The sequence below is a fragment of the Zerene cesonia genome, chromosome 28 (assembly GCF_012273895.1).
Source record: "Zerene cesonia ecotype Mississippi chromosome 28, Zerene_cesonia_1.1, whole genome shotgun sequence".
Taxonomy (NCBI): Eukaryota; Metazoa; Arthropoda; class Insecta; order Lepidoptera; family Pieridae; genus Zerene; species Zerene cesonia.
This window is the reverse complement of record NC_052129.1, coordinates 4,860,021-4,882,756: the sequence shown is the minus strand read 5'-3', so window position 1 is coordinate 4,882,756 and position 22,736 is coordinate 4,860,021. Positions and strand designations below refer to the sequence as shown.

The following is a 22,736-nucleotide window of genomic DNA, read 5'->3' as shown; positions in this document are numbered from 1 at the left end:
TTTTTTGTGTTATCGAAGATATCGATTCTTTCATTTATTCTGTACAATGCATCTTTGTCTCAAATAATGTTTTGATACAAAGTTTTCAGTGCATAAAATTTTCGTCAAATGCACTTGCATATTGTTGGTATAAACTGGTTGCCATTTTGTATTGTGCCCTCTGCCTACGATAGTTTTGATAAAAAAAAAGAACCATTCGACCACATATCGTCGCAAATAACAGTAATGCCAACTCGGTTTTCATAAAAAAGCATCTTTGATATCATTTATGTATTCCTTTGTGTAATATAATTTTACAAAAATATATTTTAGAACTCAACCATGTAATGCAATGCAAAATGGTTTCTATATATTCGTAAAGCAATTTGAATGATAAAACATATACTTGGACCTAATTGAGAACTATATTTGTTAGAATTTATAATTTTCCCATATAACCAAGTTTTGTAAGACTTAAAGTGTACCATATGCCCTGCATAAGATTCCAGTTCAAGTGCTCCTTTGTATATATGCAAATGTATATACATACATTATATAAGTCTCACAAAGTGATTACATTGCTTACATACAGTCAGAATAAGAGACATGAAATGAACATGTTCTATGTTTCATTTTTAGTTTGTATAAATTTTGATATCCATTGTGCAATAAGAGCAAATGCAATACTGTAGTCATAATTTGACAGATTTAATAAAAATAAGATATATTTTGACATATTGAAATTGCAGTACTAAAATAAGTATACTTTTTGTGCAGGGAAATTATTGTACTGGTTTAAATTATTATTTGAAGGAAAATTATCATAAAGACACTAAGATGTCAATTAATTATTTAATGTAGTCATATCCACAAATCTATTAATCAAAAATTACATTCATGTGCGTATGTAGTATAATAGTTGTATAAAAAGTCATTGCTACATATATTATAATATTTATAAGAATTTAAGATAACATAAGTAACTGGTTGTTTATTAAAATTACTTAATTGTATTTTGTTGTTGTAACATTTTAGACATAGCATAAAAAGTTTCACATTACAATTAAGAACATTTGAGACACAAAGACTGAAAATGTTTCATTATAGCTATAGCAATAGCTCTGACATTAATGCCTATTGTGTAAACTTATAATTATATTGTGCCCTATTTCAAATTACTATCCCACCTTCAATTGTGCCCAAAATTCTATGTCCAGGAGAAGCAACGGTGAATATTGTGGCATGTAAAGTTATCCTTTTTTTATAATTTTGTTTATGACAACAAAAAAATATTGATGTCTTTTACCTTATATATTTTATTTAACCATTCGCCACCTGTATTTTTTGTTTACAAATTGTGTTAGAGGATATTCTTAAGATATGTTCTTTAAATAAAATAGAACAAGGATTGCATTCTTTATTATATGTATTTAACAACTGTTAATCTTAATTCCACAGTACAGTAAAAATGCATTTACAGCAAAGGGTTGTAAAAATATTAATATAAATTTCACAGTATTTGATCTAAGTCAAAAAGAGCAAAAGATATTAGGTAGATGACATTGTAATTGTCTCAAATGGAAAAACTCATTTCAATAGTACTCATGTGAGAGTATATTAAGTAGAAGTACATACAGTAGTCTCAATGATATTTAACTCTCCAGCTTACGTCACAATCCTGCTAGAAATTTACCTATATATTTCTTATATTTTTTTAGTTCACAGTGAGTGTCAATAGAATTGGTTAAATATATATATACATATATGTCATAGTCGGCAATGGAGCTGGTGGGTCGCCCAATGGTAAGCGCTACCACCGCCCATGAACATTTGGAGAAGTGTAAGGTCGAATGCAGACCTTACACCTCTTTAAATGGATTGCCGACAGTAAATTGGAAAGGGATTGGGAAAGGATTGAAGAGAGGAATAAAGGAAAGGAGTAGGAAGAGTAAGGAATAGGATATGGGCCTCCAGCTCCCACACTCACCGAACAAAACACAGCAGTTTGCTTTTTCAAGCCGGTCTTCTGTGGGGGTGTGGTACTTCCCCAGTGCGAGCTGGCCCAATTTGTGACGAAGCGTACTCGACTAAAACATAAAAAATATCCTAAGAATCTTGTACTGAGAATTGTAAATTGTTTGTCAAGTTTGATTTATTTATTTATAAGGTGCCAGAAATGTTTGTATTAGCTTTATCATTAAATGTGTTATTGTTTTGGATGTTAATTCAAACTCACACCTATTTATCTGCATTTCTATAACTATAGTATGTACTATTAATAATAGTTTTTATTAAACTGCTATAGACGCAGAATGTTGTTTCTATCAAGTTGAATCAACAAGAATTTGGATATAAGTATATAAAAGGTAATTTTGTCCTAACAAACATTGGCCAAATATCTATTGTCCCGTTAATCCCTTTGGTTTCAATGAGAGTGCTAAAATTCAGAAATTAACTGTTTTAACCTTTATTTTGCAATTGTTTTTATTAAAACTGGTATCATAATCATAATCTTTTTTGTAGGCGTAATGCTTATTACATACATTTTAGTATTGTTTTTAATTTATAAATGTATGATGAGAATATTCTTGAATTGTGATTAACATTATTGGTCTGTGTTATATTGTTAATGATTACTTCACATCACAGTGTTGTATAATTTGTAATTTATATTCTACTTGACGCTTGTCCTGGCTCCGCCCAGATATGTATCAAGATTTCTGTTTTATCCCAAGGGAGCATTTTATCGGAATTAAAATTATCCTATCACCCAAGTCAGCTCCTACCCTGTATGTGTACAAAATTTCGTCAAAATCCATTGCGTAGTTTTAGTGTGAATTTAAAATATTTGTGTAAAAATGCTTGTTAGACTTATTTTTGATGTGTAACATTATTAGAGAAATGTTAGAGGTATATAAGTTTTCACTCAAATATCAACCAAGACAATATTGTGATATTTTTTACAGCATTGGCAGCCACCATTTGCGGTTGATGTAGACAGGCTACGGTTTACACCCAGGATTCAACGATTAAATGAATTAGAGGTAAGGAGCCATTCAGTAATTAAAATTTATGGAAACTACTGTATCATAGTATGTATAAATAATAATTAATATAGTAAATGTTTTCTTTCTTTTTTGTTTTCTTCTGTGTAAATACACATTTATGTTTTAAATAAAGTTGTATTGATCTGTATTTTAATTTACAGATTTGGAATCAGTTTAGAATTCATTAAAATGGATCTTTATTTTCACACGAAAACTAGACTTTTGAATAATTGTTTTATGAAAATCTGTTAATGTTACTTTAGGCGCTGACATGCATTCGGAAAAATTAGTATTTTTTTGTTTTTTTCCGAACTATTTAACAGTAATGTGACTTATTATATTTTCGTAAAATACATACTTCATGCTGCAAGTCATGAAACCATATAATTGTACTTATAATCAGCCGTAACACTAGTCATTTAAAAGGAAATCTGCTAAGTGTACTAAGAGTGTTCATAATCTCGCAAGAGTTATGAGCCGTATTGATATTAGGTCATTTATGTAAAGCTAAAACTATTTTAAACATTTCTAAATATACACATCTTGTTAGAGATAACTCTGTTATATATTTTACTGGTTTTTTGTTGTTGTTTATAACTTCACTTTTATTGTTATTAGCATTTACCTATAATCTGTTACGCAATTTTTTGGGAAGAATTTCATGTTAAAAATATTTAAATGTATTTTTTACTTTGTCTTTTAATTTACATAAATTGATGAATATGAATTTTAAACCATGTTAAAAGTATATATAAGTTGCATTTGTTAATAAAAATCAATCATATACAGGCTATCACACGGGTGAAGTTAAATTTCCTGGATCAAATTATCAAATTCTGGGAACTACAGGGCTCAGTATTGAAGATACCTACGGTTGAGAGGAAGCCGCTGGATTTGTATGCGTTACACAAAATTGTTAAAGAGGCTGGTGAGTAGAAGGCAAATATATAATATTTAATGAATATGTACATATTAATAAAGCATATTTTGTTATTGGTTTTTCGTTTATGTACTTTCACTTGTTGTTAATCGGACTTAAGAAGTTTTATTTCCAAATGATGAAAAGCTTTGCCTTTATTCATTGAACAGAATTATATATAATATAGAAATAGAAATAGAGAGAGAAATTACAATCGACTTCAAACTATTCTACAGTGTAATTAATATGTTAATTGCTAATTTGCATTTTCATTACTCATTCATTACTAGCATGTAGTATTAAAAAAGTAGATAAATAATTAATTATCCTCCATTACAAGATATGTTTTTCCTCAGGTGGGTTTGAAGTATGTTCGGCGGAACGGAAGTGGTCGAAAATCGCCCGGCGCATGGGTCACCCCCAGGGCAAGGGCATAGGCTCAATACTCAAGAGCCACTATGAACGCATCCTGTATCCATATGATGTGTTCAAGAATAATGGAGCGGTCGGTGACAATAAAGAGACTGTGAGTACATTGTGACTTTCTTTCTGTTTTTTTTTATATGGTAACTAGCTTTTGCCCGCGGCTTCGCACGCGTTAAAATCAAAGTAGTTTTATATTTATTATACATATAAACCTTCCTCTTTAATCACTCTGTCTATGAATAAAACCACATCAAATACGTAGCGTGGGTTTAAAGATTTAAGCTTACGTGGGGACATAGGGACTGAGAATGCGACTTCGTTTTATACTGTGTAGTGATATTCGATATTATACTTATTTAAAGTATACTTAGTATTTTTTTGTACTTGGATAATATGGGGTATATATATTTTAATTATAGTTCAGATTCTCGCATGCATATTTACTGTCATCATCATCATCATCAGCTCATATTTGTTCCCATTACAGGAACGCAGGGCCTCCTTCAGGTTTCACAATTCAATTTATATTAGCCCATACCTTCGATCGACCTAAATTTTAACACACACATGTATTTTGACCGAATTCAGCAATTTAACCCTAGAAATGTAATTTGTGGGTAAATTGAGCTTGATATTCTTCATCAGTGGGTCAAAATTCAATTCAATCAGAGATATGGGCTAAATGAAATGACACCAATATAGTGTTATTTATTTAAATAAAATAATAAAATTAACTGTTATACATATTGTTTAAATCAAACACTCTAATTTTATATATTTGCATAATATTTTTGAAGCGTAATAATTTTTAAAGCTAATAATTTTGTAACGGTTGTTTATTTATTATACATTGCTCATAACGTTTCTTTTATAACACTGCATCTTTGCAGATTTATTTACGATATTTTATCAAAGCTGGTAGTTATATGAAAATCACATAATTAGTATGTTACAAGGTGACTTGTGACATTTACTTCAAGTGTGATTATACCGAGTTGCATATACATGCTTGTTGTTATTGATTGATAGTTTCATTGAACTTTTGTACAGATAATCTTATGAATTGTAGCATGTATTTTTATCTGATTCGAAGATTTTGTATGAAAAATTATAATACTGAGTTTAAAATGCTTCAATCATATGAATGTCAAGAATAATAAACATTACTATCAATGCTAATTGCGTATGCCACTGTTTCAATTACAAATATAGTGGAACATGGGCTGTTTTGTCTTTGTTTCTGTAGAAAAATGTAGATTAAAAAAGTGAAATCTCGTGTCCCCTACTGGGGACCTTTGGGGCAGATGACATACATCTGTTTCACTGATCAATTTTCTTTATGGACAAGTAGGTGATCAGCCTTGTCCTGCCAGACCGAGACATTTTCTTTTGTGCGTCCCCACCCGCAGTCGAACCCAGGACCCCTAGGTTCTACATTCACGCGTTAACCACTGTACCAAGGAGGCGGTCAAAGGTCAAGGAAAAATCATTGCAATCGGTTCCGTAGTTTTTGCGTGAAAGAGTAACAAACATACACATACACATACACAAATATGCCATCCTTGCAAACTTTCGCATTTATAATATTAGTAGGAGTTCTCCATGTAACATAATGTTGTTTAAGAAACTTGTGTTTGTATGTGTAAATGTATAGTATATTACTCGTGTCATTTGTATTTATGATAGACTAGTAGTCCGCCCTGGATTTGCCCCTGGTACATAAATATAGCCTACTCAACTAGTTTCTTCAACATAATTTAATTCTTTTATAAACATATGCACATTTTTGTTTTTTCAAATACCAGAAAATCGAAGTGAAAACGGAACAAACGCCGGAGAAGGTAAATGCCCGCAGCCGTTCAGCGAGCAAGGGTCCAGCGGCGACTCCGCCCCCGGGCCGCCGCTATAAGAGCTCGGAGCCCGAGCCGGCGGAGGGTAGCCATACGGAGGGCGCTCTGCCCGGCGCTGATGATAAGAAGACGCCAATCAAGGAGGAACCCATTGAGACTAGGCGGAGTGAGTTGTTTGTATACTCATTTTTACGGAGAGGCATGGATCATACATGATTGCTTGTGTCTGTACTTTGTAAGTTTTATTACCAAGTGAAATTCTTTATTTGAGCAAACTGTTGTAACTAATGTTCAAGGCTTAATAAAGTTTTTCTACAATGGTATAGGAAAGAGTTCTTTTACGTTACATCATACCTATTAATACAATGAATAAAAGTAGGAATTTTATTTTAATTTCATACATTGTTGTGGATTAAAACAGAAATGATACATTATAACAAACCTATAGTCCTATTTTATAAGTTATTTTTAAGACAATCGAAAAAATCTGAAAAAGCAATATTACTAGACATAATGGCTAATATTACATAGGTGGTTTCATGGGAGCCACAGGGTTATCAAAAAAGAGTTGTAAAATCAAACACAAGTATAATAGCTATGCATGCAAAAACCCACCCTATGCGCCAAGCAATAACGTCGACACTCGGCCGGCAGGCCCGCGCGAGAACAAGTGGATGTCGAGCGCGGCGAGCTGCGGCGCGCGCGCGCGCGTGCTGCGCTCCACGCGCCTGCGCGAGCACCGGCTGAGCAACATGACCGTGTCGGTGACGCCGGCGCCGCCGTGCGCCACGCCGCGCCCGGATGATCCGGTGAGGAGGGGTTTTTTATTTTTATTTTTTTTTTAACTAAAACACAAAAAATGCATACTATTTTTACCGGTTTTGATATGGTCACATTTGGTCTAGTTGGGCTAGTTGGTCTCTGCAGCTTTCCCTTGTTTTGCGCGTGTGTGGAAGTTCATTTTTAAGGTCTTGTTCTTTCATGCTTGCGTCGTTTGTTGTATGTGTACATTATATATGTTTTTCTTATTATTAATATAACAATTTGACACCGATCCAGCTGGCCAAGTACATGTGCCACATATGCGGGCGCGGCGATATCGAGGAGCAGATGCTGCTGTGCGACGGCTGCGACGACTCTTACCACACGTTCTGCCTGGTGCCGCCGCTCGCCGACGTGCCCAAGGGTGACTGGCGCTGTCCCGTCTGCTTGGCTGAGGAGGTGAGTGTGTCATCATCGTCGTTATCACCACTATCGTTATCATCATCATAATCATCAGCGTCATCATCATCAGCGTCATCACCACCATCACCATCAACATAGTCATTATCGTCATCACCATCATCATCATCATTATCATCATTTCATCATCAAATTTCAATTCATTTTGTTGGGTTTTTAAATTTTGCTTATTATTTATCAATTAATTTCCTTCATAATTGAAATAACACAATTTAATAAACCGTTATAATATTAACACACAGGTATCAAAGCCAACCGAAGCGTTCGGTTTCGAGCAGGCGTCGCGGGAGTACACGCTACAGCAGTTTGGCGAAATGGCTGATCAGTTCAAATCGGATTATTTCAATATGCCTGTGCATGTGAGTGTTTTTGTTATGAGTACTTAATGAACTATGAGAAGGACTAAGAAAGAATAAGTCAATATCAAATTTTTAGGTCAAACATTTCATGTTAAACTAAAACTAAAAATCTTAAGTTATTTATGTAATTTCATTACAAAAGCGCTTTTGAATTGTACTGTTACATAGGAATTAAGTACAACTGTAGTCATTATATTTCTTTGACATATAATTTTTTTTTCATGACATTAAATACATTGCATTAATTTAACAGATGGTCCCAACCTCAACCGTCGAGAGAGAGTTCTGGCGGGTGGTGTCTTCAATTGACGAAGACGTGACGGTGGAATATGGTGCTGATCTGCATTCTATGGACCATGGATCAGGTAAAATATTGATTTATTGTATTGATATCATATAGTAACAAAAAAAAACTAAATGTGGATTTATTTTTATAATATACATGTATGCTGCATTATAAGATTTTTGTTTTATACAAGCTATTATTTGCAGATGCTGTTTATCATACTTTCGACCAATTAGATCAATTTACGATTCTAATTTATAATGTTCAAAAATTATATCAAGTAAAGGGAATATCTTACTACCTTGTAATATAGAGGTCATACAAATCTCTCCAACCTGTGCTCCGTTTGTCCATAAGAAAAATTTTAAATGTATATTTTTGTCCGCAGGTTTCCCAACAAAGTCAAGCGCACACTTATACCCTGGTGAGCAGCAATACGCTGAGTCCAGTTGGAATTTAAACAACCTGCCAGTTCTGGAAGGTTCTGTACTTGGTCACATCAATGCCGACATCTCTGGCATGAAGGTGAGGAGATTATTCTATATTGGAATAAAATAATTGCACATTACAAATTTTCTATATCTCTTAGCAAAGTATGAGACTAGATACAAAATACACGCCATGCAATTAATGGTATCATTTGACTAATTGATTTTACTTTAAGCAAAAATTAGTGATTTGCCTTCCCGTCTCATCTGGGAGCGAATCTATGTCCCCTTTTCAATATGCAGCTTAATTAACCGCTTTACAAACAAGACTCTTGTACGTTTACATAATGATAACTGTCCAAACTGTATTCTTAAATGTATATTTTTATGCAGGTCCCATGGCTATACGTCGGTATGTGCTTCGCCACGTTCTGCTGGCACAATGAGGATCACTGGAGTTATTCAATCAATTACCTGCATTGGGGTGAACCGAAAACATGGTACATTTTATTTTGTGATAAATTATATCGTAAAACGAGTTAATGCTTTTATATATAATTGCTGTACTACTATTTTATTGCTAAATTGGATGTTTTTGACTTGTCTCAGAAACAGTCATTTATATTTGTAACATTATAGTTGGGAATTTGATATAAACGAAAAATATCTTACTCAAATTTAAGTTAAACCAATATCTGAGATTTTTGGATGCACAGGTATGGAGTGCCCAGCTCCAAGGCAGAGCAGTTCGAAGCGGCGATGAAAGCGGAGGCCCCGGAGCTGTTCCAGCTCCAACCAGACCTGCTCCATCAGCTCGTGACCATCATGAACCCCAATGTGCTGATGAAGGCTGGAGTGCCGGTCTACAGGTGTGTATCTTCTTGGAAGTTTTGTGAAGACAAAATACATTAAAGAGTGCCTTTTTATTGTCACCATCAATCATATTGATGATAGTCGGAAGGGGGAGTTTATATCTGGTTTTGTTATGTAACATTGTTTGTTTTCAGTATCAATTATATAATTTTTCATTCACTAATTCTACCGTTAGTATGTGGATTTTATAAGACATTCAGATAGACAAAGAAAATATCTTTGAAATCAATTAATTCACACAAAAATTGCATAATATTTTAAGAATAGAAAATCGTTTCAGCTTTATCAAGATTTGCTCTTCAATAGTCATTGTATATGTATATTTATTTATATATATAGCGAATATTCAATTTTAGTTTTATTCATGCTACAATTGAATATTCACAGGTATTAAAACGAGGTTTTCTGTTGGTTAATAAGCTTAATAATATCTTTGTTACAGAACGGATCAACATGCCGGCGAGTTTGTGATAACGTTCCCGCGAGCGTATCACGCCGGTTTCAATCAAGGATACAATTTCGCTGAGGCTGTAAACTTCACACCAGCCGACTGGGTGAGTTTTTATTTTTTGATTAAGTCAGGTCATTTTGATAACCTCGAAGGAGATTTTGTTATTGTAACATGAAGTTGAATATACCATATAATAAGTAACCTATTTGTAATGTTTTTTTAAATGTGTTACTCTAGCTGCTATGCTTAATTGATTATTTATTACTATCCACCAGCTAAAAATGGGGCGCGAGTGTATAGCCCACTACTCGACGCTGCGGCGCTACTGCGTGTTCTCGCACGACGAGCTCGTGTGCAAGATGGCGCTCGAGGCGGACTCGCTCAGCCTCACCGTCGCGCTCGCCGCCTACAGGGACATGCGCACCATGCTGCACGACGAGCGCAAGCTCCGGAAGGCGCTGCTGGACTGGGTGAGTGGGGGGTTGATATTAGTTAGTTAAGGGCGCAAAGGGGAGGGGGGAGATTGTATTGAGATTCTTTGCAGTCCTAATGCGTGTTCGCCCGCAATGTGCTTGTTTGTTTGAAAAGAGATGGATCCTTATCTGTTATTATAGTTTAAATCATACGTATTATCGTCCTGAATTTATTACTTGTCTGAGAAGGGGTGTGTAAAATATGAAATAAAATTGTACATTTTAACAGTGCATTCATGTTTGATTATTTAACTATTTAACCTAGGGTGTGACGGAAGCGGAGCGCGAGGCGTTCGAGCTGCTGCCGGACGACGAGCGGCAGTGCCACCTGTGCAAGACCACGTGCTTCCTGTCGTGCGTCACGTGCCCGTGCACGCAGCTCGTCGCGTGCCTGCGCCACTTCCACCAGCTGTGCGCGTGCGCACCGGCCGCTCATAAACTTAGGTGGGTTGGGAATGGTATTTAAATATCCGGTGAAGCTTAATGGTTCGGTGAATGCTTAGGTATTTTATTTCATGAAAAAGAAGTTTGAACTTATTAGTGTCTATGTGTAAACTGCTCTGCTTTCTAAGAAGAATCTATAACAACAATGAATTAACGACGTCGTCCAGGTACCGCTACACGCTGGACGAGCTGCCGGCGATGCTCGACAAGCTGAAGCGCAAGTCGGAGCAGTTCCGCGAGTGGGCGGAGGCCGTGCAGAACGCGCTCGACCCGGACACGCCCAAGACGTGCGACCTCGACGGCCTGCGCGCGCACCTCAAGCGGGCGCACGACCTCAAGGTATATACCCATACGATGTCGTGAATACACGAATCCACACATACATGTACTATATATGTATACCTTAACATTTATTTAAGCACGCATATGCACGCACGCATCGCACGTTATTTGAAGGATTACTTACCAGTACCACCATCTGCAGTATCTACACTAATATTATAAAGAGGAAGAATTTGTATTTTTGTTTGTTTGTTTGTAATGGATAAATTTAAAACCTACTGGACGAATTTCAAAAACTCTTTCAATTTTAGAAAGCTGCAACTTCACAAAGTGACATAGGCTATACATGTACCACGGGCGAACAGCTAGTTCTTTATAGATATATTTACTCAAAGACATACACATTTAATTCTATACTATATACATAATCAAAAATAATTTAATAATTCGTGCATAACTCAATATGATAATGCAGATGCATAAAACGGAACTCGTTCGAGCGCTGGAAACGGCCATAGAAGACGCAGAGAAGTGCGCCTCAGTCATCCAGCAGCTGGACCTGAACAAGATGCGCACGCGCACGCGCCACCACGACCCCAAGTACAAGCTCACCATACATGAGCTGACTCTCTTTGCCGCTGAAATCGACGGCCTAGCCTGTGTTCTACCTGAAGGTATGAATTAAATTTATATGGTAAAAATTATTGTTGCCAACGAGATGCGCACGCGCATGGAGCGAGTCGTTTTCAACATTGTATCACAGATAAATAAAATCTAAAAACGGTATATTATATGCTATAGAATATATCTCGGCCATCTCCGGGATTATAGTCTGGATATGTATACGAGTATAGGCTAATTTTTATCACGCTCTTGCCACAATAAAACTGACGCCATTATATTAAGTGAAGTCCCGTGTCCCCGTACTGGGGTATGAGGCAGATGATATACATCTGTTCCACTGATCGATTTTCTTTATGGACAAGTAGGCCGTGTCCTGCCAGACCGAGACATTTTCTTTTGTGCGTCCCCACCCGCAGTCGAACCCAGGACCCCTCGGTTCTATGCTCACGCGTTTATCATTGTACCAAGGAGGCGGTCAGCCATTATATTAAAGGCAATATGTATTATTAAAGTGTTTGATACAATTTTTATTTATTTATTTATAATACTTTATTGTACAAAACAGAAAGAATAGTTTATACAAAATATAATATGGCACAATGATAAATTGTACAAAAGGCGGCCTTATTGCTAGACAGCAATCTCTGCCAGGCAACCTGGTAGGAAAGGAAATGCAAGAGGTTTTAGGGTTAGTGCAAGAAACTAAAAAATATATCAGAATATGAGAAAAAAAATAAATAAAATACACATGTTTTACATAAATACTATATAAAAATATATACTCTTACAATAAAATACATAAACTATACTAGATAAACAATATATACAAAAATTACAAATGGCTTATACTGCTACTGCATGGACAGGTAATGAACTTTCAATAAAGACTTAAAAGAGCAAAGCGTTTTCGCACATCTGATTCTTTCGGGTAAAGCGTTCCAGAGTTGAATAGCACGCACAGTAAACGAGCTGCTATAAAAGTTTGAACGATGGACAGGAGTACATACTAATAATAAGTTGGAAGAACGAAGAGAGATATATGTATTTGGGAATTATTTATAAACTCAATTGTTGTGTCTCAGGGTCAGCTGTGAAAGAAGTATTGCGACAAACGGCCGAGTTCGAAGATCGAGCTACGGAACTACTGAACGGTGATTTGGAGGAGTGCGATTCGTCATCAGTCAGGGAGTTGGAAGAGGTATGCTACTTGAAAGTGTTGCCTGTTACTAAATAATGTTTTTGGAGGTTGTCGATAGTCGATTGTTTTAATAATTAATTATTATTTTAATTTATTGAAGCATTGCTATAGATATTTATCTGAAGTACATTATATACCAAATTATGCTCTTTTTTTGTTGTTTTTAAGGTTCTCCTAAATTCTATTCAATATGATCACAAAATTTTATGTTAATATGTCCCTTCCCCATTCTAAGCTACCTCTGCACAAATTTTCAGCCAAATCATCAATTAATGCGTTCTTGAGCTATAAAGAGTGTAACACCACATTCTTTTATATTTATATATAGATATATCAGGAGAATAGGGTTGCCTATATAGTATTTTTTTTTTGTTCTCCCAGAGTTGACAGTAAACAAATTTTTAGGGTGTATTTATGATATATGTTTATTAAATCTATAGGTGGTAGAACTGGGCTCCCGGCTGTGCATAGTACTCCCACAGTTACCAGCCCTGCAAGCGAGACTCCAACAGGAGAAATTTATCGTATCGGCGCGGGAGCATCGCGACGATTGCGCATCACTAACACCGGAGATTATCGATAAGCTGCTGCAGGAGGCGGCTAGTGTTGTTCCGCATCGACGCGTCGAGGTGGAACGGGCTACGCTGTATAAGCTTAAATGTGAGTTTGGCAAGTGTTTGGTAAATTGAATTAGGAATGTTCCATTATATAATATTGTATTTAGGATAATAGAGAGAGGGATGGTGAATGTGTTGATTAAAATGGGTGTTAAATATAATAAAAAGCTATGTTTACTTCATTTTTAAACTATGAAATAGTGAGCATTGAAAAGTAGTGTTTTAAGGTTTGTGTACTATTATATGCATATCATTCGATTGTAATCTGAGCTCAATTCAAATTTTATTTTTCTTAGGAGCAGAGTTGCAATAGTTATTTTTTTATTTGTCACAGTGCAAGTCGAAGACTGGGAACGTCGCGCCAAAGCGGTGCTAATAGATACCAACCCACCCAAAGGCAGGGAATCTATCGATGAATTCGACAAGACGCACACAACACTAGCCGAGCTGGATGCTTTGTTGGCGGAAGGTGATGATATAGAAGCGGCGTTACCATCGCAACACGCTTTGCGGACAGCCGCCACGCATGCTAAGGATTGGTTGGCAAAGGTGAGTGTAGAAAGTGATATTTGATATGGTGAGAATAAAATAATGGTCCATATTATATTCCGCTTAGATGAATTATTCTAAAGATGGATTTGAGTTTACATTTTTTAGCATATTATAACAGTAACGGTGCTATTTATCAATTAAATAACGTGGGTAGATTTGGCTTTAATTTTAACAATCCCTCCAACCCTAGCATCGTAGCTCTACATCAGGGTATATAATATACTCATACATTTTGGTCCTTCGAACCGGAATTGAACCTATAAACCAACCAATAAATGAAAATTTCCATAAACTTCATATAAATTCACTCCCAACAGGTGGAAGAGATGCAATCAAAGGAGCTGTACCCGTACATGCACAGCGTGGAGGCGCTGGTGAAGCGCGGCATGCAGATACCGATATCGTTGTACGAGAAGGATCAACTGGCAGCCGCGTTGCAGTCTGCCAAGGAGTGGAAACGGGGCGCCGCTGAGATGTTTATGAAAAAGGTATTGTTCGCGGAGTAAAATTTTGAATCAAGTAATTCAAATTCCAGAGGTGCAGTCAGAAGGAATTTTGTTTAAAAAAATGTCGAGAGAACTGACTGACTGTAAAAGTACATTTCTATAAAGTGAGGCTGGTGAGGCTTATCCAACTACTGCTAACTTAGCTTACCATCAGGCGAGTTGTCTATTGTCTAATAATAAAAAAACACTATGAATGCTTTAAAAAATGTTATGTTATGTCGTCTCTTCTAATAATAGACAATAAGGTCAAGCATTTCCCTATTGACCAATAAAAAAACACAATGAACGGTTAATAAAATCTATTTCATTAATTGCTTCATACTCTTGCAACAGAACTGGCCGTTCACGCTACTCGAGGCGCTGTCTCCCCGCACGGAGGGCGCGGAGGGCGGCGCGGGCGCGGGCGCGGGCGCGGGCGCGGGCCGCAAGCGCGGGCGCGACGCGTCCGAGGAGCCGCCGCTGCTGAAGCACTTCAGCGAGGACGCCACGCCCACCGAGATCGTTGCCGCCTTCAAGCAGGCGGAGCTACGGGAGCTCGCCGCTATCAAGGAGCTCAGGTACATCATGAGACATACAAATATATTTTATATTGTTTTTTTTTTTTTTTTAGGTTCGTGGTGTTAATATATATATACTTATAATTTGAAGCTGAACGGTTTGTTTGAACGAGGTAATATGGAAAACTGTTAGACCGATTCCATAAATTCTTTCACCATTATTTCTCCACATACATGAGTTTTATAGGTAACACGGGTGAAGCCGGAACGGACCGTTATTGCTCTATAAATACATATTAGAAGAGAGAGTCTTAACTGTGTTTTAAGTGACTGATTAATGAAATTGAAGTAATCAATTTGTTGTGCAAAATGTCTTTTCTCTAATGTGCAAAATATAAGAATAGGTGGGGGAGGGGGGGGGTGTGGGATATAAATGTACGTAATGTCGTATGACTTCTGTGTAATCCTTGAATTTTGTATGTTATTGTAGAGCTAAAAACATGCGCAAGGACGTACGCTCACCGCCAACGGCCGGCGTCACGTTCTGCTCGTGCCAGAAGCGGCAGTACGGGCTCATGACGCAGTGTGAACTGTGCAAGGACTGGTTTCACGGTGAGTTTATATATTTTTTGCAATTACCCTTATATTGGTTGGTCAACTACCATATTTTGGTGTTAGTGATACACTAAATTAAACTTAGCTATTGTAATTTGGTTATCCAATAAGCAAAATTATTATAAAATACATCTCGTTTTAATAATATTACTCTTCTTTTCAACCGACTTCAATAAAAGAAGAGGTTATCAACTCTGACGGAATAAGTGCTCACCACCTGGATTTTCTATATTACTCCCAACCGCAGAGCGTTTAACAAATAAAACAATAATTAGCTTGCGTTCACCCGTTAGCGTCGTGCATATCGGGCGCGCGTGACGAGCGTTCGGAGCGCGACGAGTCGCCGGAGCGCGTGGAGCTGCCGTTCCCGTGCGCCGACGCCAAGTTCCTGTGCGCCGACTGCGCGCGCACCAAGCGCCCGCGCCTGCACCGCATCCTGGCGCTGCTGGTGAGTGCCGGCCGAAACAAAAAAAAAAAAAATAATAATAATAATAAAATAGACAAAAAATGTCTAAAAATTTGTTGACGCTTGATTAATGATTGTATATGATTTACTTGGATAGAAATTTCCGATCAATTTGGATGTGTATCTAATGTAGTGTTGAGTAACGGAAATATGGACAAAGTACATATTTCTGCATGTATAATTTTAACAAGACGTGTTCTTGAGCTCCCTTTTGTACTTTACGGTAATAATCGTTTCGAGAAATATGTATTTTTAGGTCGTCTTATATGTTTATGGTTCATGTATAATATACACAATTGTATATTACATAATCATCGCAACAAAACAGGTATGGCTGCAAAAACTACCAGTGCGGCTCGCGGAGGGCGAAGCCCTACAGTGCGTGACGGAGCGCGCGATGGCCTGGCAGGACGCGGCGCGCGCCGTGCTGGCAAGCCCGCAGCTCGCCGCATACAGGACCGACAGGCGAGATGGGACTGCGCCCAGGTAATTCATAATATATTTCGTTGTATTTATAAAGTGCAACGATAGATAGATAGATATCTATAGTTAAAAAAAAAGTACACTTTATGATTAAAAAAAATGAATGATGTCTCAAAATGTGTAAGCACAAAATATAATAAGACATATTATTTCATTAGTATTTTTTCGGACTGAAATTTCTGTATTTCTGACATAGATCATCAGCGAGCGTAGAGCACGCGTACAGCGCGTCGCCGCGCTCGCCGAGCAATCGAACTACGCCTAGCATTCTGCAGAAATTAGAGGACATCATGCTAGAGGGTGATTTACTAGAGGTATAGTAATTTTTTTTCGTCCTGTTGTGGTCCGTTGAGTCAGATTTAGCTATAGATTTCTTTATAACTAATAATTTGTTGATATTCTTATAGCATGGTAACAATATTTCTCACGTCCACATTGCCACATGGTATCTCCGTATCCCAATGCTAATGTATGGATGTAATGTGTGTATGTGTGTGCGCAGGTGCGGCTGGAGGAGCAGGCGCAGATCTGGAGCGCGGTGGCGGCGGTGCGCAGCGCGGAGGGGCGGCGCGGCGGCCGCGTGCTGGAGGCGGGGCGCCGCAAGCGGCCGCACCAGCCGCGCCACCACCACCAGCTCAAGCGGAGCCGCCCACACGGTGAGGGGAGAGGGGGGCAGCTACTCGCTGGACTGTGATGGATGTGTATTGGAGGTTCAAGAGATGTGAGAGGGGGAGTGTGTTGTGGAAGGGGAATGTGAAAAGAGATCGCTTCTTATAGTTAGAAATGCAATTTTTGGTGTTATATAGGTTAACGGATACCCAACTGGTAACGATTACCTGACTTCATTTATACGCATTACATTAAAAGAGGCAGGTAAGGTAGGAGACGGAGAGCTATCTCTCCATTTTTCTCTCTTGTATTTCCGCAATCCAGTGTTGATTATTTTTAAAGAGATAGAGTAATTTTTTTGTTTAAACACATATCATTTCTCACCACCGCACTTAAAATAAAATAAAAAATAAAAATAATATAAAATAAAAAATAAAAATAAAATCCACAATTTAACACAATAACTCGCACAGGCGCAACGACGACGAAGACGAGCATAAAGCGCGGCTCGTCCACGACGACCAACTACCTGAACAGGAAGCAGGCGCTGTCGGCCGCGTCGGGGCTGATGATGCGCAAGCACTACATGGCCCGGCAGGAGAGGCGGAAGCGCGGCAAGCATCCGCGGCACACGAGATTAGGTGAGATGGGGGGGGATGTGACATTGGATAGGTTTTTAAGTACGTGTAATTGAGATTTGCTTAGAAACATTTGTTACCTAGTTGGTAAGGAGCTTTAAAAATATTTTTTTATAGTAATAATAGTAATTAATATATTGAAATTTCAGTGTAAAACATTGCATGCGTCCTTCCTCTGTCGATAAATAACAATATTGAGAGCTACGATTGTGTTTATATTTATTGGTAGAGACATTTAGCATGTGTTCATTTTTAGTTCCAATTGTGCACCTGATATTAGACTTATTATCGATAATTATATCAGGTAAAATATAAAATTACTCATAATTGATTACGATCAGGTCAAGCGCGCGGTGGGTCGAACGCGGGCAACAGCCGGGGGCGGGCGGAGGCGGCGTCGCGGCGCAGCAGCACGTCGTCACCCTCGTCGGCTGATGATGAGGAGGATTGCGCGGCCGCCGACTGCCTCAGGCCCACTGGTATGTTATCACATCCAGTTATATCGTAATAGGCCTAATTTTCAAGGTAGATGTATATTTTTGTTCACTAAACAGACAGCAGAAATCGGCTAATGAAATCTCCCTGAATAGCCTAGACTATAGTATAGTGTACTTTTGTTGTAATTACGCATAATACTTTTTTTTAAAGTGTGTGTGCGGCGCATTAGAGACTGCATCAAAATTAAATATTGAATATACCCGTCATTATTCTTTTCAAAAAGTTGCTAATTGTTAGTATTTGCCACATTTCTGAAATGTTTTACTGAGGTTTAGTGTTTTCAACAGGTAAAGTAGATTGGGTGCAGTGCGACGGCGGATGCGACCAATGGTTCCACATGCACTGCGTGGGGCTAAGCAGGGGCGCCCTGCGGGAGGACGACGACTACGTGTGCGGCTCGTGCGCGCAGCGCGGCGACCGCGCCGAACGGCAGCCGGAACGGCACTGAGCGCGCAGCACGCGACACCACAACGTGTGACGTTCTTGAGTCGTACAGCGCATGCGCGGTGACGTCACACCGCCACCTCCATATTAGAAAATGTTCCAGAACATTCGGTGCGACGCGCGCATAATACGTCCTGATCTTGATCTCAGTGAGCGGCACTGAATGTCCACGTGACTTCATGTATTTTGAGAGTTGCGCATGCGCAGATACGCAAATTACTATAATATGAGTATGATATTTCACAAATATTGACAATCATCTGGATAGTAAACGATCCGGAAACAATCAATTTGAGGTTTATTACAAAGACATATATCTCTACTTAATTAAAATATATCGGGAACCCACATTAATGTTTCATAAAACAATACAGATATCCGAATTCCGAGTATTTTTAATACTGAACTTGTAAGAAAATGTCGCTGATAAGCAATCGATCAAAGACCAATAAATTTTCTACTGGAATTTTCTAGAATATTCATTGATAAACTTTTAACTACGTTAAAAATATTGTGTCTAACCACACCATACTACACACGGCCTAGATTCACATCTTTATAGAAAAATGTACAATTTCTTGTGCAAACCTTTGCTTTCGAAATCTTAAAAATACGCCCTTTTGTAGGGCTGAGTTAATTCGCTAATGAATTTAAGACATACATCTGAATAAAATATGAAACCTATTATTCTTTATCGATATTATGCATCGTAATATTATATTGTGACAAATTGTGAGTTCAATGTATTACATTTATTCAAAGTTTAAATAGAGACGTACACCTATTTTTCTAATCGCATTTTCAATCAATCTGTCACTTTCTTTCGCTTACAAAATCCCTTAAAAAGAGCGAGATACACGACCTACTGTTGGAGGTGGTTCACAAGCTGAGGTCTTTTATCTCGCTCTAGTGTACGGAAGTTTTGGGCGAGTGAAAGGGATAGCATTATATGCGATGTCCGAATAGCTCGGCTGTCTGTTTTCACGGCAGGAAACAGGAATATGCGTAAGGACTTAACACTGTGATTATTAATTCTAACGAACACATGAACGCATCACATTTTTATTGTAAATTTATTTTTTTTGTGTGTTCGATAGAGTTCACCCAGCATGTGTAAAGATAATAATATAAATGTATTTTTTAAATATATTTTTTAATTTAAGTATGCGTTAGTGTTGATCATGAACAAATAAACGAATTGATTCTGCTTTGTTTTTTTTAAAACGATTCGCTGTCGTTGATTTGCGATGTAGCATTCGCCTGAATGTGAGCACAAATTTTTTGGTCGTTTATTAGTTTTATATCAAGTGAGTATTGTTTAATGCTTATCTTACTTAGTCGTTTCGAGCGCGGCATACGGTTTTCAATGAGTTTTTAACGTTTATGTATTTCATCAAAAACATGTATCAAACATTAATCGTCTAGTATTTATTTCACGAGTCTAGGACGAGAGTCCGGAGATTTTACATTAATCAGCTTTGCTCTGTTGTCTACGTAAAAGAGTAATTTCGATTTTCGTTCGTAATCTATTATATTTTTTTCGTACCGTTTCGTGCCCGGAGCTCCAGAATATATATGTAACAACGAATTAATAACCCGCAGTCATCAATTTAACTCACGTTTTAAGAAAGTATTTATCACTGTGAAAATATATCACTCTGTCACAGCCAATCCACATTTTTATCGTTATTTACTTCTAATTAATTCACATTTTTTTATACTTAATATATCATCAATTTCGTTGAAATACCCACTTTGCGACGCCTAAATGTTCAAATATTGCATAAACGCAGTAGTCCATTTAGAATGGAATTGTATTACCATATCCCACTCGCACTTATATTGGTTTCACATATGAATAAGTGAAAATGCTACGCTTTAACGAGCGAGATAGCACGATTTTGATTCATTATTCTATTGTCTATTCGTTCCGTGTCATTAAAATACACATTTTTTCAACATAAAACAGGGATATCATGAAATTATTTATATTTTTGCGACCACAATTTTCCTTATTTTTTAAACGCATGCATATTTGATGTCTGTAGAATAATTTTACAGAAATGATCATAAAATAGACATTTTTTGATAGTTAATAAAATAATCAATTAAATTAATCAACTTTTATCTATATTGGTGTTTAGTCGTTAAAGCTTTTATTCGTTACATTGATGTTAGTAGCCGTGTCCCATAGAGAGATTCAATAGACAACACTTTGAACTCTATGCTCTATGAAATCCACTCGTATTGTCTCAAAAATATGTAACGTTTTTTAAATTTTGTGTCGTACTAAGGGTGGGTTTGGAACAGTGGGAATTTTCTAATTGGGTATTTTTTACGCAAATGCGAATCAATTTATAATAAAAAAATATTGCGTATACGTACAGTCTGAACTCACCCTTAAATAGTCGTTTTTGAGATGAAAAACGTTATAAGCGTTTTCAAATATTGCGCGAAAAAATGAACTTTATTGTCAAGTAATAAAGTTCGGTATTGGCTTTAGCGGACGTGATTTTACTGATAAAATTGTACAAATTCGTCCAAACGTTTAGGATTAAAGACATTGGACTTGAGGTGGTCGTCGGAGCCAAATTATTGAAAGTGTTCAAAATTTTGTAAAAAAAACAAATAAATAATAATCAATTGAAAACGCTTCTAGTGAAACCTTCGTGAAGTTAATGAAAATTGTAAATATTTTTCAAACGTTAGATGGAAATTTTTTATGTGTATTTTAGAATTGGACTTGTGAATTTGAGTGTGTGATCATTGTCCATCTTCATGGTGAATAATCATCGGTAATAAGTGGACAATTATTGTTATTTTTTTTTATCGAGTGTACGCCGAGACTTTGTCATATTGTTGAACATGTATAAAAACGATGAAATTGTCTGTTCTTGAAGTCGTCATACGTCGTGATGAAATGTATTATTTGTAAGGCTTTTTAGATTTATTTTACTTAAATGCTTCATATGAAATAAGCTGTGACTTTAAATTATTTTACTAGCCCGTTAGTTGATGTTTTGGACTGTGACTAGATTACCTTACACAATTTAGGTTTCGGTTGTTTTTAAATATACGCCTTGTTGTCGTGCTTCGTGGAATCGTGGGGAATTTGTTTCTCCTTTGTTTTACGAACGTGTGAGAGGACAAAGTTTGATGCAATTTCAAAATGTGGCATATCATAAAGGGGGTCAGGGCGGCTGTCGATGTTATTGGTCTAAAACTGTAAAGGATATTGTGATCAAACTGGGCCTTATTATACTTCGTAACGATAATGCTTTTCTCAAAAAGCATAGCGTAAAGTTGCGTTGTTTTCATTCTGATATTATTATTGACTGACTGTGGATGATCGTGCAAAATGCATGTATATAAGTATTTCTTTAAATACGCGTTTATTTTATGTCCGTATCGCATCGCAGAGATGTATCTATATTCATTTCACAAATTGTCTAGACGGATTTATATTATGAAAATAATTTGTATACTTTGTACACTTGTAGTTTTGTTCCTAATTATTTATATGTATCTATAAATATCAAGCGAATGTGAACTTTATGCTATGCACGTTATTAACAAATTGTAAAACTTTCTGATCTGATGTTAAACGTTATATTAGGGTGCGAATGGCGTTGTACAGAACTACAGTAGTTAAGTGTCGAGTGTGCAACTATACGGTGAGGGGCGTGTATCATATGTCTATAAGTGATTTAGTAAATGGTAAGATGTTAGAAATGATTATAATTGGCCCATTTCACTGAGTATGGTTGGATACATCGACGGTTATTGTGTACCAAATAATAAAGAAAATTATTAAATATTTGTGTGTTTTATTTCCTTCAGACGCGTTATTTAAAGGCGGGCTCGAAGGATTAACTGATTTATTGTACATATTTACAATCAAATGTTTATAATTTATTCTTAACTTATTCT

General features: G+C 36.8%; 1 protein-coding gene across 2 annotated transcripts in view; it reads left to right on the top strand.

The window, feature by feature from the left end:
- The window catches only part of LOC119837668 (lysine-specific demethylase lid), a 29,044-nt gene that overhangs the window by 559 nt on the left and 5,749 nt on the right, over positions 1 to 22,736 (top strand). Inside the window, exons 2-30 of one of the 2 annotated variants that reach the window (XM_038363390.1) lie at positions 2,946 to 3,023; positions 3,816 to 3,954; positions 4,302 to 4,471; positions 6,177 to 6,387; positions 6,876 to 7,030; positions 7,281 to 7,442; positions 7,706 to 7,822; positions 8,076 to 8,187; positions 8,497 to 8,633; positions 8,930 to 9,036; positions 9,253 to 9,405; positions 9,852 to 9,963; positions 10,136 to 10,330; positions 10,599 to 10,777; positions 10,945 to 11,116; positions 11,535 to 11,733; positions 12,766 to 12,881; positions 13,322 to 13,541; positions 13,833 to 14,047; positions 14,368 to 14,538; positions 14,890 to 15,113; positions 15,544 to 15,665; positions 15,962 to 16,116; positions 16,463 to 16,620; positions 16,814 to 16,931; positions 17,120 to 17,273; positions 17,700 to 17,867; positions 18,206 to 18,343; positions 18,650 to 20,155. In XM_038363390.1, the coding sequence (XP_038219318.1) occupies positions 2,946 to 3,023; positions 3,816 to 3,954; positions 4,302 to 4,471; positions 6,177 to 6,387; positions 6,876 to 7,030; positions 7,281 to 7,442; positions 7,706 to 7,822; positions 8,076 to 8,187; positions 8,497 to 8,633; positions 8,930 to 9,036; positions 9,253 to 9,405; positions 9,852 to 9,963; positions 10,136 to 10,330; positions 10,599 to 10,777; positions 10,945 to 11,116; positions 11,535 to 11,733; positions 12,766 to 12,881; positions 13,322 to 13,541; positions 13,833 to 14,047; positions 14,368 to 14,538; positions 14,890 to 15,113; positions 15,544 to 15,665; positions 15,962 to 16,116; positions 16,463 to 16,620; positions 16,814 to 16,931; positions 17,120 to 17,273; positions 17,700 to 17,867; positions 18,206 to 18,343; positions 18,650 to 18,810 (4,518 nt within the window). In that variant the 3' untranslated portion in view covers positions 18,811 to 20,155. Of the gene's footprint in view, positions 1 to 2,945; positions 3,024 to 3,815; positions 3,955 to 4,301; positions 4,472 to 6,176; positions 6,388 to 6,875; positions 7,031 to 7,280; positions 7,443 to 7,705; positions 7,823 to 8,075; positions 8,188 to 8,496; positions 8,634 to 8,929; positions 9,037 to 9,252; positions 9,406 to 9,851; positions 9,964 to 10,135; positions 10,331 to 10,598; positions 10,778 to 10,944; positions 11,117 to 11,534; positions 11,734 to 12,765; positions 12,882 to 13,321; positions 13,542 to 13,832; positions 14,048 to 14,367; positions 14,539 to 14,889; positions 15,114 to 15,543; positions 15,666 to 15,961; positions 16,117 to 16,462; positions 16,621 to 16,813; positions 16,932 to 17,119; positions 17,274 to 17,699; positions 17,868 to 18,205; positions 18,344 to 18,649; positions 20,156 to 22,736 lie in introns of those variants that run through there. The other variant, XM_038363389.1, reaches the window with a different exon arrangement.